Source organism: Heterodontus francisci, chromosome 38 (assembly GCF_036365525.1).
Source record: "Heterodontus francisci isolate sHetFra1 chromosome 38, sHetFra1.hap1, whole genome shotgun sequence".
In the NCBI taxonomy this organism is placed as follows: Eukaryota; Metazoa; Chordata; class Chondrichthyes; order Heterodontiformes; family Heterodontidae; genus Heterodontus; species Heterodontus francisci.
The window spans coordinates 41420045-41437110 of NC_090408.1; the positions used below are offsets into that span (position 1 = coordinate 41420045).

General features: G+C 44.6%; 1 protein-coding gene across 2 annotated transcripts in view; it reads left to right on the forward strand.

The window, feature by feature from the left end:
- LOC137352565 (A disintegrin and metalloproteinase with thrombospondin motifs 7-like) overlaps positions 1 to 17066 on the forward strand; it is a 190888-nt gene that overhangs the window by 158918 nt on the left and 14904 nt on the right. The window contains exon 24 of one of the 2 annotated variants that reach the window (XM_068018209.1): positions 10599 to 10863. The exons of the other annotated variant lie outside the window; for it this stretch is intronic. Within the exon in view, the coding sequence (XP_067874310.1) occupies positions 10599 to 10690 (92 nt within the window). The 3' untranslated portion in view covers positions 10691 to 10863. Of the gene's footprint in view, positions 1 to 10598; positions 10864 to 17066 lie in introns of those variants that run through there. 2 annotated transcript variants of the gene reach the window in all.

Sequence of the window (17066 nt, forward strand, 5' to 3'; positions counted from 1 at the left end):
CCCACAAAGAGCAATGAGATAGTGAGTCGCTAATCTGTTGGTTAAGTGATGCATATTGGCCAGGATACCAGGGAGAACTCCCCAGCTCTTCTTCAAATAGTGCCCTTGGACTCTTACATCCACCTGAAAGAGCCGATGGATCCTCGGTTTAACGTCTTATTTGAAAGATGGCACCTCTAACAGTGCAGAACTCCCTCAGTACTGCACTGGTGTGTCAACCTGGATTATGTGGCCAACTGTCTTGATGAGGGAACCCTCACACAAGGGATTATGAATTGAAAAATTACCAAAATCAATGATGGCATCTCCCCATGGCTCAGTGAACCTTCCTTTATCAAACCAGGCATTGGAATAGCACCTCTGACCAAGGAGAGTATATGGGAGAGATAATCATTCCCTTGCACTGAGTGTGCACAATATGTACAGGGGGTGACACTGAGACATATGCAAGCAAGCTTGGAGGAAGCTTTGTATTGTGGTCTTGGGACAACTGGGTTGAGGCTGCCTCAATTCTCACTTCATGTGGGACCCGTCGGATGGAAAAGACACCCTCTAAATTCAGCTGCTGGCGTGAAGGACATTGCTGAATCATTGCTGCCCCAATCCATTCATATAACACTTCCAATTATTCACAATTTCTCCTCTTTCCAGGTCTGCACATCTTGTCAACTTTATTCATTATAAATTCCTATGTCAACATTTATAAAACCAAGCTACTTATCCTCTTCCTCATTTGGAAGCATTTCAGCTCCACCACTGGCAGGAGGGTACAATTACAGCGTGACAGGTTTACAGAGGTTGTTACCATTATAAATGCGGGCATGGGAATTTATAACGGAGAGAATATCTGGCTTTAAAATGGGAACTGAATTAGATTTTCACCCCCTGGTCCAATTATGCCCCTGCCCACTTCCTCTGGAGATTACACTTGACTTCCTGTGTACAACACACAGTAATGTCCAAATGTTTTATTAATTATTGGGAATTCGATATTGTTATGACACAAATTATTGCACGTGTTCAAAACCCAGTGGATGTGGCTTCAGGATGTGCAAAATTGTTCCAAACTAGGTCTAGCTGCTGATTAATTTTCATGATTTAAAATCTGACAGCAAAGATCTCTTAGGTGCTTGTGATCAACCATCCAATTCAACTCAGCCTCTGTCCACTGAAGCAGCAACGTAGCATTACTGAGTTCCAGCCTGACAGGAGGTAGAGCATCACATTACTAGACTGAATTCAAATCGTGAAGTTAGCAGCAAGAATGTTTCCTGATACTTTTGAAAGAGAGACGTTTCCATTGATTCAATTTACAGGATTGTCAAAATCAAAATGACAAGGAGCTCCCCCATTGGAGGAGCTGTGTGCTTTAATTTGAGCTTGAAGTATTGGTGGAGCATTCATGTTTACTACTTTATGGCAGGGTTAATTTTTTAGGATATCCTTTGGGACTGTGTGCTACTGTGAAATGTGTTACACAGTCCTCACCTACTTCACTCGCAAGGATGCACAGAAACTGCCTCTGAGACGATTGAGGGCAGATTGGTGAGGACTCATCGTCTCTGTCAACATGCTACCATCTTATCAGCACTTTCCTCATGGTTATTTTACTATTTTACCCTAATTTTGCAAAACAATTATCACTGATAATTGGCACAGTTAGTCACAGACCCAAGCAGTGAGACATCAAATATATTACTTATTAAGGTGTGAACCTGACTGTAATCCATTAATGTTTAATACTTCTTCCGACTTTCCTTCTTTCCTGAGGGTGCTGACTCTTGTGGGAGTGCAGTTGCACAGGTACTGACTACCATCCTGTACTTGAGAAGGGCCGAATGGCCTGTTCTCCTTGCTGACTTCTCATGTGTTGTATTACCATTTTTTCCACAGTGGCTTATGAGGATGCACCACCAGAGTTAGTGATTGAAGCAGAGGTCGTGTCAACATTGAAGAATAGGTTAGGTAGGTGGAAGGAAGGTAGAGGGGGAGTGGAGAGAGAGGGAGGGAGGGAAGAGAGAGGGAGAGAGGGACAAAGGGCTGGATGTGGGACAGGGTAGGGGTAGGACAATGGCTCGTGGAGGATAAACATCAACAGGAACTGGTTGGGTCCAACGCTCTGGAATTCCCTACCTAAACCTCTCTGCCTCTTTACTCCTCCTCTCCTCCTTTAAGACACACCTTAAAACAGACCTCTTTGACCAAGCTTTTGCTCAGCTATGCGAATATCTCCTTATGTGGCGTGGTGTCAAGTTTTGCCTGATTATGCTTCTGTGAAGCACCTTGGGACATTTCATTGCATTAAAGGTGCTATATAAATGCAAGCCATTGTTGTTGATGTGGAGGATAAATGTCAACAGCGACTGTGTCCATGTGGTAATTTCTATCCAATGGTATGTCTTGCTGTACCTCACCCAAGCAGCCACTCTTTGGGTCTGAATCCAGCCAGTGGGTGTTGGTTATTTGGTCATGAGTAACATCAGAACTGAGCTGGATCTGTCTGTACACCTGCACTGTCCCACAGGGATCACTGAACCAAAATTTAAAAGTTGCTTTTCTCCAGCACCCTTCATGTCTTGAGGTCATCTCAAAGTGTTTCACAGCCAATGAGGTACTTTTGAAGCATAGTCACTGTTGTTATGTAAGCAACACAGCAGCTAATTCATAAGAACTTAAGAAATAGGAGCAGGAGTAGGCCATTCGGCCCTTCGCGTCTGCTCCACCATTCAATAAGATCATGACTGATCTATCTCAACTCCACTTTCCTGCCCTCTCTCCATATCCTTTGATTCCCTCAGTATCTGAAATCTGTCAATCTCACTCTTGAATATACTCAATGACTGACCATTCAAAGCCCTCTGGGATGGAGAGTTCCAAAGAGTCGCAACCCTTTGAGTGAAGAAATTTTGCCTCATCTCATTCCTAAATGTCTGACCCCTTATCCTGCGATAGTTTGCGCACAGCAAGCTCCCACAAACAACAGTGAGATAAATAATCAGTTAATATGTTTTCTTCTGGTAGAGTTGTGAGAAGGATTCGGGGACATGGGTTCAAATCCCACCACGGCAGCTGGTGAACTTTAAATCCAATTAATTAATAAATACAATTAATTAATAAAAATCTGGAATTGAAAGTGAGTCTCAGTAACTGTGCCATGAAACTATCATCGATTGTCATAAAAACCCATCTGGTTCACTAATGTCCTTTAGGGAAGGAAATCTGCCATCCTTACCTGGTCTGGCCTACATGTGACTCCAGACCAACAACAATGTGGTTGACTCTTAATTGCCCTCTGAAATGGCCCAGCAAGCTACTCAGTTATCCAGAGCAATTACTGATGGGCAAGAAATGCTGGCCTTGCCAGTGATATGCAGGTCCCATGAAAGAATTAATAAATAATTAATCATGACCAGGACACCTGGAAAACCCCCTTGCTCTTCTTTATGGGATCTTGTCTACCTGACCCGGCAGATGGCACCTAATTTTAATGACTCATCTGAAAGACGCCACCTCTGATAGTGCAGCACTCCCTCAGTACTGCAGTGAATTGTCAGACTGGATTTTTGCTCAAGTATCTAGAGTGGGGCTTGAATCTGTAACATTTAGAGTGGACAGTGATAAATATGCAAAACTGACAGGTAAGAAAATAAGAAAAGACCACTTAGTTCATGAAGCCAGCCCCACACCATGATGGCTGGAACATCGTGACCAGACACAACACCCTCCGCATCCATCCCCCGCGGCCAAGTAACCTCCTGTGAGAGGCAAACGAACAGAGAAAAGGCCCAGGGCCAACCAGAGAAAAAATCCTCTGGAAAATTCCTCTCCAACCCCCTTAGGAGATCAGAATCCAGGAGATCACGTGGACCAATTGTTATCTGTAGAGACACTGATCTTTTATATGATGTGATCTCTGCCCCAGTCAGGAACCAGTCGAGCTCTCTCTGGAAGGCAAACAAGTCAGCACCCATCACACCAGCTGGCAACACATTACAGAGACTCACTACTCTCTGGGAGGAGAAGAACCTCCCAATATCTTATTCCTACTCTTCTATCGTCTAAACCAAGTCATTCGGAAGCATTATCTGCCACGCGTACAGAGATTTTAATTGGTGGAAAATTTAATTTAAAGCCATCCTGAGAATTGTGCAAATTGTTTGTGAAATCAACTGGGTGTCATTAATATAGGCAAGTTCATCCCTCTGTTAGTATCTGGCTTTAGTTTAACAGTGCAAAGAGACGTTCATTACAAATTAACCTATAAATATTACAGGGAGTTCTATAAACAGACCTCCTTTAGTATTTCTTAGTACAAGAGGTCAGAATTGTCAAGATTTTGCTTTTGGTTAGTAAATCATTATTTAAATGGGAATTAAATAAATAAGCTGTTCTTCATCCACGGCCAGTCTGATTGCAGGAAATGCTCTGGGTTATCCACCGTTGCGCATTAATCAGGCTGAGGAATATTTGTGAAAAGAATTGAACGAGAGCAGCTCATAAGCAGGCAGGAAGTTAGCTCTGTCACCTTACACACTGAGTATTTGTGCAAACGAGGCAGTCGAAGCCATTGCAAATAACCAGAGTGTGGTCACTTCGTTGTCCTGCCCTCATGCTCCAGACAAATGGTTTCAATGTACTCATGAAGGAACAGCAAGGAAAAACAGAAGACAACCACAGGTCAATGTGACAGGTCAACAAACTTTGTACATCCAGAATGAAGGACTGCAGCTGTAGCCTTGGAAAGACAGCAGTAAGAGGGAGGGAGAGAGGGGGTGGGTATGGTGCAGTAGCTCAGTACTATCAGGCTTTCTGCTAACAGAAAGTATTTGCATTTATATAGAACAGTCTATGAGGGCATTTGATGGCAGTGTTTCAAATCATGAAGGGTTTAGACAGAGTAAATAAAGAGAAACTGTTTCCAATGGCTGAAGGATTGATAACCAGAGGAAACATTTTATTATACAACAAATGGTTAGGATTTGGAATGCACTGCCTGATAGAGTGGTGGATACAGATTTAATAGTAGCCTTCAAAATGGAATTGGATGAATACGTGAAAGAAAAAAATTGCAGAGATATGTGGAAAGGGTGGGGAAATGGAATTAACTGGATTGATCTTCGAAAGAGCTAGCACAAACTCGATGAGCCAAGTGGCCTCCTTCTATGCTGCACTATTCTATGATTCTGTGATATCGAGCCTTTCATTACCATAGGGTGCCCCAAAGCGCTTTACAGCCAATGAAATACTTTTGAAGTGTAGTCATTGTAGCCAATTCCTACACAGCAAGATCCCACAAACAGCAATGTGATAATAACCAGATACTAAAAGTACTTCATTAGCTGTGAAGCACTTTGAGATGTCCTGAGGTCAGGAAAGGCGCTACATAAATGCAAGTTTTTCTTTGGTGATGATGTTTAAGGGATAACTATTGGTCAGGCCACCAGGGAGAACGTCCCTGCTCTTTCTTCAAAATCATGCCACGGGATCTTTTATGTCCACCTGAGAGGACAGACAGGGCCTCGGTTTCATGTCTCATGTGAAAGACAGACTGTCTGACAGTGTAGCACTCCCTCAGTACAGCCCTGGGAGTGTCAGCCTAGATTATGTGCTCAAGTCTCTGGAGTGGGACTTGAACCCACAATCTTCAGAGGTGAGAGTGCTACCCATGACTAGGTGCCACAGCTAACACCAACAAATACACAACTAAACAGAGCTTTATTTAAGGGGGATAGTGTGCATGCTGCAGTGCAGATTTTGGAGACATTGCTTAGGCTCCCACAGGAGTTCAGTTGGTAACGAACTGCATGATGAGGTATTGGGCCATGCAGATCAGCGAGGTCTCAGGGTTAATCTCTCCAGTCTGGGCTGAGGTGCTGCTGTCAGCTATAAAGATGTTGCAATTGGCCTCAGCACCCTGGGTTAGGGAATGGGACATAAGCCAATATTCCCGCCCTGGTCATTATCTGGTGATTCCTCCAGGAAAGTACTTACAGTGTGGGCTGTGGGTGAGGACAGGATAAATGTACGACTGAGATTCCTTCCCTGGTTGAATAACCAACCAACTACTCACTCGTGCAGGAGGTTTGGCAAGTTGGAAATGGTACTGAGGTGTGGCCAGCACCTACAGAACTCCACTGGAGAAGGAGTCAGTGCCTTCAGTGCCCAAGTGGGAGGCGGCTTGTGGTGGCTGCTTTTCAGTGATTAGTATTACTGGGTGGCCAAAGCACGGCTGGTGATCTCCCCCAACACCCCCCCCCCCCCCCCCCTTACCACCTCTTGTAACTGCTGCCATCCCTCATGTTACTGGAGATGGGGACTTCATTGTGTGTGTGCGCGCGTGTGCGCGTGCGTGAAGCCTCACGCCAATAATGATAACGGAGGCCTGAGAGACACCAAAGAGGAAAATACACCGATCAAATTCATATTTATGTGAGAGTTTGGATGAATGTAAATCTCCTTTAATAATAGTTACCCACTGGTTTGTATATATGAATAGGAGAGTGCGTTGGCTGCAGCGTGTTACAAGGCAGGTACGCAGCAACCAGTTACAAATGTCATCTTAACCCCTAAATGTGTTTAGTCTTTGAAATTACTCTCCCTTCCATGGGATTGGCTGTGTTCTTAGGGACTAAGCAGATCCCAGTTTTTGGAAAGTTTTGCTTTTATTTTGCTGAGTGAATGCAGTGAGTGATGAATGGTGGGGTGTTGAGATGCTTAGAGTTATTTGAACTGAATGGTTATTGTATCCCATTCTGCAGTGTAGAGAGGAATCGAATATTCACATGGATTGTACAGTACAGTTTGTTTGCACGCTGTATTAAAGAATAGCAGAACCTGCTTGACATTATAAACCATAGCAGATCCTGTTTGTGTTATCGAGCACAACAAATCAGAACACTTTTAAATGAGGGAGGAGAAAAGTCACTCTTTAAAGAAAAGATGAAAAGAGGATGATCCCTTGACCTTGACTACTGCAGAGATGACAATCACTCTACAAAGCTCACTCCACACGCCACTCACTCCTCACTCCACACGCCACTCACTCCTCACTCCACACGCCACTCACTCCTCACTCCACACCCCACTCACTCCACACCCCACTCACTTCTCACTCCACACCCCACTCACTCCTCACTCCACACGCCACTCACTCCTCACTCCACACGCCACTCACTCCTCATTCCACACGCCACTCACTCCTCACTCCACACCCCACTCACTCCACACGCCACTCACTCCTCACTCCACACCCCACTCACTCCACACCCCACTCACTTCTCACTCCACACCCCACTCACTCCTCACTCCACACGCCATTCACTCCTCATTCCACACCCCACTCACTCCTCACTCCACACGCCACTCACTCCTCATTCCACACCCCACTCACTCCTCACTCCACATGCCACTCACTCCTCATTCTACACCCCACTCACTCCACACGCCACTCACTCCTCATTCCACACCCCACTCACTCCTCACTCCACACGCCACTCACTCCTCATTCCACACCCCACTCACTCCTCACTCCACACGTCACTCACCTCATTCCACACCCCACTCACTCCTCACTCCACACGCCATTCACTCCTCATTCCACACCCCACTCACTCCTCACTCCACACGCCACTCACTCCTCATTCCACACCCCACTCACTCCTCATTCCACACGCCACTCACTCCTCATTCCACACCCCACTCACTCCTCACTCCACACGCCACTCACTCCTCATTCCACACCCCACTCACTCCTCACTCCACACGCCACTCACTCCTCATTCCACACCCCACTCACTCCTCACTCCACACGCCACTCACTCCTCACTCCACACCCCACTCACTCCTCACTCCACACCCCACTCACTCCACACGCCACTCACTCCTCACTCCACACCCCACTCACTCCACACCCCACTCACTCCTCACTCCACTCACTCCTCACTCCACTCCTCACTCCACACTCGGCTCATGCCTCACTCCACACGCCACTCACTCCTCACTCCACACCCCACTCACTCCTCACTCCACACTCGGCTCATGCCTCACTCCTCACTCCACTCACTCCTCACTCCACACTCCACTTACTCCACACACCTCACTTTGCACGGAACACACTAAACTCCACCATCAGGCTTCAGATGTCAGATAAGTGAAGACTTTGCAATGTCTGATTGTAAAATCCTATTTGGTCACCTTCATAGGATTGAAAGCACCTTCAACCCATCGAACGGAGCCATTAGAATTGAGATTCTGCTTAGATGGATTAAGAAGGAGCCTCTTTAAGTGGTTGTTCGATTAGGGGCAACCTGCAGTTTGAAGAGGCGGCAGATAACATGATATGAAAGGCTATAGAAGGACCTAACAGACTTTTATCAGCTCTCAGAGAGCCCTTTATCTTAATGCAACTGAGGGATGGAGGCGAAGCTTGTCATTCTCACTGTCTGAAGTACCACAAACGGTCAACAACAGACAGACAAAAGGCAGAGTCGTGACCTTACCAAGTAAGGGATTTGAATTGAAACCTTTGACTCTCTGAGCTGTTTTTTAAATTAACTAAAACAAATATAAAGAAAGTACGTGTAGTTCTATAGCACCTTTCACAACCTCAAGACATCCCAAAACACTTTATAGCCAATAAAATACTTTTGAAGTGTAGTCATAGAGAGATACAGCACTGAAACAGGCCCTTCGGCCCACCAAGTCTATGCCAACCATCAACCACCCATTTATACTACTCCTACATATTCCGTACCAAATCCCCACAATTCTCCTACTACCTACCTACACTAGGGGCAATTTACAATGGCCAATTTACCGATCAACCTGCAAGTCTTTGGCTTGTGGGAGGAAACCGGAGCACCCAGCAGAAACCCATGCGGTTACAGGGAGAACTTGCAAACTCCGCACAGGCAGTACCCAGAACCAAACCCGGCTCACTGGAGCTGTGAGGCTGCGGTGCTAACCACTACTGTTGTAATGTAGAAAACGGGGCCGTAAATTTGCACACAGCAAGATCCCACAAACAACAATGTGATAATGGCCAAATCATCTCTTTTAATGATGTTGATTGAGGGATAACTCCCCTGCTCTTCAAAGTAGTTCCATGGAATCTTCCATGGTAGTTCCGAAGTAGTTCCGAAGAAGGGTCACTGACCCGAAACGTTAACTCTGCTTCTCTTTCCACAGATGCTGCCAGACCTGCTGAGTGAATCCAGCATTTCTTGTTTTTGTTCCATGGAATCTTATATGGCCATCCAAGGGGACAGGCGGGGCTTTGGTTTGACATAGAAAAGTAATACAGACACCTTTAAAAGTACTTGAGGAGTAATGTCCAACTTTAGTTCTTTATAAAAGATTGAAATGGTTTTGGTCACAAGGATGCAAGGCGACATTCAATCCGTGATCCTTAAAAGGCGAAAGAACTAGGAAAGCTGAATAATTAAATGCTAAGAAAACTACTGCCGAAAATGATGTGAGGAGCAAATGTAGAGCAATGACTGGAGTCTTGCTCAAAAAAACATTCAGCAACAGAAATGGACAGATCTGATTCGGTAGAAGGTAAAAAGATAGGCTTGCACTTAGGCAGGAAGCTGGGCCTAAATAAGGGAGTTCTGGGGGGTATTGCTTCATTCCTACTGCCCTCTCATGGTCCCCAGGCCTGCTGGTGCCAACACTCTGCAAGTACAGTGCTATCTAAAGTGGAATGAGATAAACAGGATGGATTCCCTGCAGAAAGAATCCTGAGCTAAAAGGATACGCAGTTCATTAGCATGCTGCTGAAGCCCCCACCACAGTCACTGATTTTATCCTCACTTTCGTTTACAGATGCCTAGCCAAGAAACGATAAGGGTCAATGAGCTTTTAAGCCATTAATTATCAGTAGCATTTACCTCTTTAGTTCAAAGAAACAGTTTCCCCTTTTGTTGAGGCTAATTATCTGAAACTGTATCTACAAAGCAGCAACTATTAAAATAAAAGCAAAATACTGCGGATGCTGGAAATCTGAAATAAAAACAAGAAATGCTGGAACCACTCAGCAGGTCTGGCAGCATCTGTGGAGAGAGAAGCAGAGTTAACGTTTCGGGTCAGTGACCCTTCTTCAGAACTGGCAAATATTAGAAATGTAAAAGGTTTTAAGCAAGTAAAGCGGGGGTGGGGCAAGAGATAACAAAGGAGAAGATGTAGATAGGACAAGGTCACAGAAAATAACTGACCAGAAGATCATGGAACAAAGGCGAACGGTATGTTAATGGTGTGCTGAAAGACTAAGTGTTAGTACAGATAGGGTGTGAATGATTGTAAAGTACAGACTGTAAAGCAGTAACTATTGTTCTGCCCAGACAGCACCCAGCATTTTCAACAAGCTTTAATCGCCAAGAAAGTTACCCAAAGTGGGGGTTGTGCACTTTTTTAACCCAGCTGTTGTGTAGTTTTAGGCGTTCCAGTATCTTAATCGAAATTTAGAGTGTATTTTTGTGGCAAACAAGCCAAGTAATAGTTGAACTAATTTACCAAATGGAGCTGTAGGTGAAAGATATCCTCATCATGTGGCTTCATTCTTTTTCATTGATGAATTTACATTTTCTTTTCTTGCACAGTTGAGTCATTGGGCAGGAATCGGACGGAAGAGAAAAATTCTTCGGAGCTTTTGAAAGAGTCTGATGTTTTCTGTTCCCTCACCTGCTGCTGAATTCCTCATCATTGCATTTGTTGTACCTCCAAGCTCAATTATTCCAATGCTCTGCTGGTCAGCCTCCCACCTTCTACCCTCCATAAACGTGAGATTATCCAAAACTCTGTTGTCTGTATCCTAACTCGAACCAAGTCCCAGTCACCCATCACCCACTGTGACTGTCCCAGGTCCAGCAAATCTCAATTTTTAAATTCACCACCTTGTTTTCAAATCTCTCCACGGCCACACCCGTCCCTATCTATGTAGCCTCCTGCAGTCCTACAACCCTCAGATCACTGCTCTCCTCCACTTCTGTCTGCAGTGCATTCCCAATTTTAATCGCTCTACCATTGGCGGCCGTGCCTTTAGCTGTATGGGCCTTGAGCTCTGGAATTCCCTCCCCAAACCTCTCTGCCTCTCTGCCTCTCTTTCCTTTAAAAGGCATCTTAAAATCTACCTCTTTGACTAAACCTTTGGTCATCTGTCCAAATTTCCCCTTATGTGGCTCAGTGTCAAATTTGGTAACACTCCCGTGAAGTGTCTTGGGACATTTTACTATGTTAAAAGGTGCTATATAAATGTAAGTTGTTGTTTGAATCACAGACCAGTAGGAGGATAGCACGTGTGAGATAATGAAATGTCTCATTGATGCTAAGATTGAAATTTACAGTTTTGAAAGTAATATAGTACCTCTAAGGACTTTGCATGTGATTTGGTCTAATTTAAATCAATTTGAATCTGAAACATTAACATATACAGTAAATATGTGGAGAAATACATAGCTGCTGCATTTATCCAATAAGGTGACTGAATAGTGTAATATCTGAATGCTGAAATTGGTTGTATGTAGTAAAGCTTGGCTAATCATTGAACAATACTGTACTGAATCAGACTGTAACATGGATGCTGTTTATACCATGATTGGGAGGTTTTTGAAAAATGGTCGAGGATTTGGTGGTCCAAACCTATCTTGTAATGTTCTATGTGTAAATATATATTTCTCTTTCAAAGTTAATAGAATACAAGGAACTTTGGCCCCTTAAGCCAGTCCCATCCCGAGACCATGGGGTAAGTTTAAACTAGCCCACCTGTTAGAAGCTGATGGAATTGGATTGGGATCCAGTTTTACATCCCAAATTACATTGAATGTACACACAGAAACAGGCCATTTGGCCCAAATGGTCCATGCTGGCGTTTATGCTCCATTCGAGCCTCCTCCCATCCTTCCTCATCTAACGATATTAGCATAACCCTCCGTTCCCTCTCCCTCATGTGCTTGTCTCGCTTCGCCTTACATTCATTCACCTCAATTACTCCATGTGGTAGTGAATTGCACATTCTCACCACTCTCTGGCTGAAGAAGTTTCTTCTGAATTCCCTATTTGATTTTTTGACGACTATCTTATAATGATGGCCTCTAGTTTTGCTCTTCTCCGCAAGTGGAAACACTGTCTCTAAAGGGCACGATTTTAACTCTGTGTCAGTGAATGGGCTTTGAGTGAGTTAAAATCTCACCCAGTCTGTGTATGTTCTACAAAAACCCTTCATAATTTTAAAGACCTCTATTAGGTTACCCCTCAGCCTTCTCTCTCCAACAGAAGAAAACCAAACTGTTCATTCTTTCCTGACGTTCTGGTATCATCCTTGCATATCTTTCTTGCACCTTCTGCAGTGGTTTATTTTACAATATGGTGATAGCAAGGTCAGTAGGCAGTAAAATTGGCCAGGGTGTGAAATGGGAGCCAATTTAATCCCATCAGTATTCCAGTGGGTGGCTTTGGTTAAAATGATACCCTGTTATATGTACAATTTCCCCTATTGCGGACTCTATCACTTCCATTTAATCTTCCGAATGAAAGGTCTGTGTAAATTCTCCCTGATTCCCAAAGGTGGTTCAACAAAACTCCAGAATATTGACCTATTGAAGCTTGTCTTCCTCCCATCTGCTTTCCAGTACAGTAGCAGAAGACCATTGTGTCCCCCGAAATATTGTGATTATCTCAATCGATTCACATCTCCATAATCTCCAGCCCTCTTCCCAATCAAATGTCTATCCAATTGATGCTAACATCCTGTGCCGATGGCACTCTCCAGTGATGCTGCTACTTCCTCTTGCTAGAGGTGTTCTGTTGCCATGGTAATGCAGGGATGTGGTACTTTTATTTATCAATGGGAAAAGTAGCTCACAGTGACCTTTGGCACATCTGCAGGGTGTTCAAATGCTTCCGGTTGCAGTCCTATACACAGGATTAATGTAACAGCAAGCATCAGGCAATATGTAAACCAGCAGGTAAATGACTTAAAATGTATGAAGAGATTAAAAACCTGAGGGAAAAAGATGGCAAGACGGCAGGTTTAAAGACCCAAAACTTCTGGTGCAAAACATGATTGGGCAGAGCGAAAGAAGTGAAAATTTGCAATTGTGAAGGTAAAATTATTCAAACCCCAGCCTGTGCTTTCATTAGATGATGGTGGTGTTTGGGGAACTAATTGCTTCGGATGCCTTAGGTTGTGTGAGTAAATCAGAATTAAATCCATGGCTTGGCTGTGTGAGTGGGCATGGAGTCTTTAGGAACTAGAATGGAGATCAGCCTCTTTGAGATACTGTGAGAAGAGGGATTACACTGTATCCTCTAAAAACAAAATCATTTCAGTAGAGTTTGGGCAAATTGGGACTGGGGGGGGGTTGTGGAAGGGCGGGGGGTGGAATGTTTTAATTTATTTTTAACTTTGAGTAATTGAGTTGGAAGCTGTATGGTTGAAGGAAACTTGGGGAACAGCCAAAGCAAGTTATTAGAAAATGGCTTTAGTTTTAGCTTTCTTGGTTTATTGTTTGGCCGCTGTGACCTTTCCAACACAGATGACATCGTTTATTTATGGTAATCAGCAGGAGGAGAGAAAGCAAAAATAAGCAGGCTTTGTATTCTGAAGCCAGACTGCCAGTGTTTTCCAGCTCCTTAATACCTTGGCTTTTTTTTAGGGAGATTATTGACCCACGTTGTGTGCAAGTACTCATGTACAATGGCAGATCCTTTCATCTGCTGATGTTTGAAGTCCTGACGATGGCCTTTGCAACTCCACCAATGCTTTCAATTAGCCATCAAAGCCCCGGGCCCTGAGCTCCCACTGCCCTCCCCCACCCCAACTCCCCTCTGGGGTTGCCAACGCTCTTGGATTGCCCTGGAGTCACCCGAATTAAAGATTGATCTCCTGGACACTGCGAGCAAAAGTCCCAGGAGAAAAATCATAGGGACATTGACATAAAATTGTGGGGGTTTTCGTTTCTTTTAAGAGTTTTGTTTGTTATAAAAATATTGGGGATGGAGGAAGCAGGAGATCATGAGATCAAACCTCTAGTAATATGTTCACTCAGAGTTCACAACTTTACCTCCCCTCCCATTAATAAATCAGCTCCTCTGGGCTGCAACGATCAGGGTTTTTTGTTTAAATAAATACTGAAAACAAAGTGAGACAGTTTGCACCCAAATGCAAATATGAAACCACCAGTGTGGCAGCAAAATGATATTACTTTATTCTTATGGAGACACTATCGTTGAGACTGCAGCTTGAATATCAGAGAATCAGAGAGATTTACAGCACAGAGGCCACTCAGCCATAGTGACTGTGCTAGCTCTTTGCTAGAGTAATCCAGCACTATTCTCACTGCTCCTGCCCTCTTTCTGTTGCCCTTCTTACACTGCAAGTATTTATCCAATTTTCCCTTAACATTATCAATGGCTTCTGCCTCAACCCATTCCTGTGGCAAAGGGATCCAATGGCTGGGCGTAAACCCCAAGAGGTGCAGTTCCAAGTCAGCTTGAGCACCCAGGTGGTGGCCCAGGGTGGGTCATTTGGGATATCCCTGACCCAGGTAGCCAGCTCTCCAGCCCACACAGACAGGACTGGCTGGGATTCATGTCTTCATGGTTAAGATTTCACAGCTCAACACAACAGAATTAAACCCTAATACAAAGCAAATTAAGCCATTTGGTTCAGCCAGCTGGCCTCCATAGGATGAGTTCAGTATCGTGATCAGCCTGAGATTTTACTTTCCTTACGGGGACAGCAGGAGCAGGAGTGCCCCACATGAAAGATTAGGCCTCCTCTGCCCCCACTTCACCGATACTTCATTCCCACGAGAACCTTTCTGTAACCTCCTCTGCACAACCTTACCCGCTCGAGCCTCCCATTTGTGCCTGTACACCTGATTCCCTCTCCAGACTAAAATCAGTGCAGTTTCACCCATGCTTGCTCTACAAATTCGAGTATATACACCTCAATAGCCATCTTATTGTTTCATGATTGTTCCAAAACAGAGTAGTTTGATGGTCCCCATCAGAGGACATTGAGAAGGATATGTTGTTGGATTTAGATGAAGAGGGGTGGGAGGAGACTGATGTGGAGCAAATGGCCTGTTTCTGTGCAGTAAATACATTGTAATACTTTGTAATTAAGAGTGGTGGGATTAAGAACTCTGAATTACTAGCCCAGTACCATAACCAGTGCACCGTGACAGTACGGGTGCGATTTTAACCCACTCAAAACCCAACCACTTGCACAGTTAAAATCAGGCCTATGTATCAGGTTAATATTCATGGATACACACTTACTCCTTTCAACACCACATGCTAAATCCTGGCTTCCTTCATTCCCTGTATCACAATTAATCTGTGAACGCTTAAGGGTGCTCAAAGGTGGGGAGGGGGAAAAATTCTCACTTGTTTTTATATTTAGAAAATACACACACATGGAGGGGAAAAAGCCCCAGGAAGTTTGTGGAATCCTTCCTTCCGATGTGGAATTTAATCTGAGTGACGCAAGGCAAATTGGACAAACTGTATCCTCCTCCTCCCCATCACTAAGGTGACAATATAAAACAGAGCTGCTGTTTCTGCTGCAGGGCCCACCTTGCCTCCAGATTACTGAGGTTTTTAAAATTAGAGGACTGAAGAGGAATTCCACTTTCCCTGCCACAAACTGGTGATAGATTCCTCCGTGGAATTCCTTCAGTCAGAAATCTGAGTATTAGAAATACACAGGAGTCATTTAACTCCCCATGACCCCTGACTCCCAAGAGACTTCAGGTTCAGAACGTTCCCACTGCATTTCTCAATTGTTAAATCAGACTCCGCTCTGTTAATGCAATCACACACCCACCTACAACAGCATAGAAGCCAAGATCGGTGAGCACTTAAACTGTGCAGCAATGGACAGAAGTATTATGAAATTGTTCCTTGCTTTCTATTTCTCTCTCTTCTTTTCAAGAAGTGCCCACCGTGCTTGGGTTTCAGTTCTCACCAGCTTTCCAACAATTATTTGAGCTAGTCTCTGTTCTTCTTGTCTTGAGCTTAGACGCTTGGGGCTGACTTTTCCTGCTAGCCTCAGGACCAGATGGGGACCGGCTCAGGGATATTCCCAGAGGCAGCTTCCTAATTGGCCGCCTCCGAGCTTGACGTCCGGTTAAGGAAAGTGGGCCGGCTCCCAATGCTTCAGGCCCAATCAGAGGGCCGGCAGCTCTGAAGCCTTGGCCAGCTCCACCGTTAAGTGGCCACTTAAGGGCCTTGATTGGCCTGGGGCAGGTGGCCTGTTTCCCGCCCCCCCCGTGGCCCACGTAAAGTGGAGTGGAGGCGGGAGTGGATCGGGAAGACATCCCGGAGCCTCCTGCTCAATTTTACGCCACTCCCCCCCCTCCCTCCCCAACCACCACCATCCGGCTTGCTGGGGTGGCATAAAATTCCGGCTCCAGTGTTTGCATATTCATAAGTTGTTTTGCATAATTGCTATGACCTGGGAAGAGGTTAAGTAAATGTGGAGGAGACACGTGCAGTCTGATGAGCTGTTCCTTCTCTTTGTGTGTATACACTCTTGAGGGATCGAGTTTGTGTAACCCAAACTGTCTATTGTGGTAATGGGAGAAACATCTGGACCCCACATATGGCCATTTTCACATTAACTACTTCATATCGTGTAAAACAATCCATTAATGTCAAATTCCCCTGGAAACCTTGAACTCCTGTGTGAGAATACAAGAACACAAATGAATACTGAGAGGTTGTGCAGATTTGTGAACTTTTGCTTCCACGTAAAGGTCATTGTGGCTCGAAGTTAACATTTTTGGCTCTGGTCAACAGTAGACTTCCATCCAAGGTCAACACTTTCTTTTCCAGGTGAATTTTAAGGGGCATATAAAGGGGAAGAACTTTTTGCCACAGCTGTACAAAGCCCTGCTACGACCACAGCTGAAAGGCTGTGGACAGTTCTGGGCACTGCACCTTAGGAAGAATATATATGGACCATGGAGGGAGTGCAGCATAGATTCACCAGAATATTACCAGGACTCCAAGGGTTAAATTATGAGTCAAGGTCACTCAAACTAGGCTTGTATTCCCTGGAA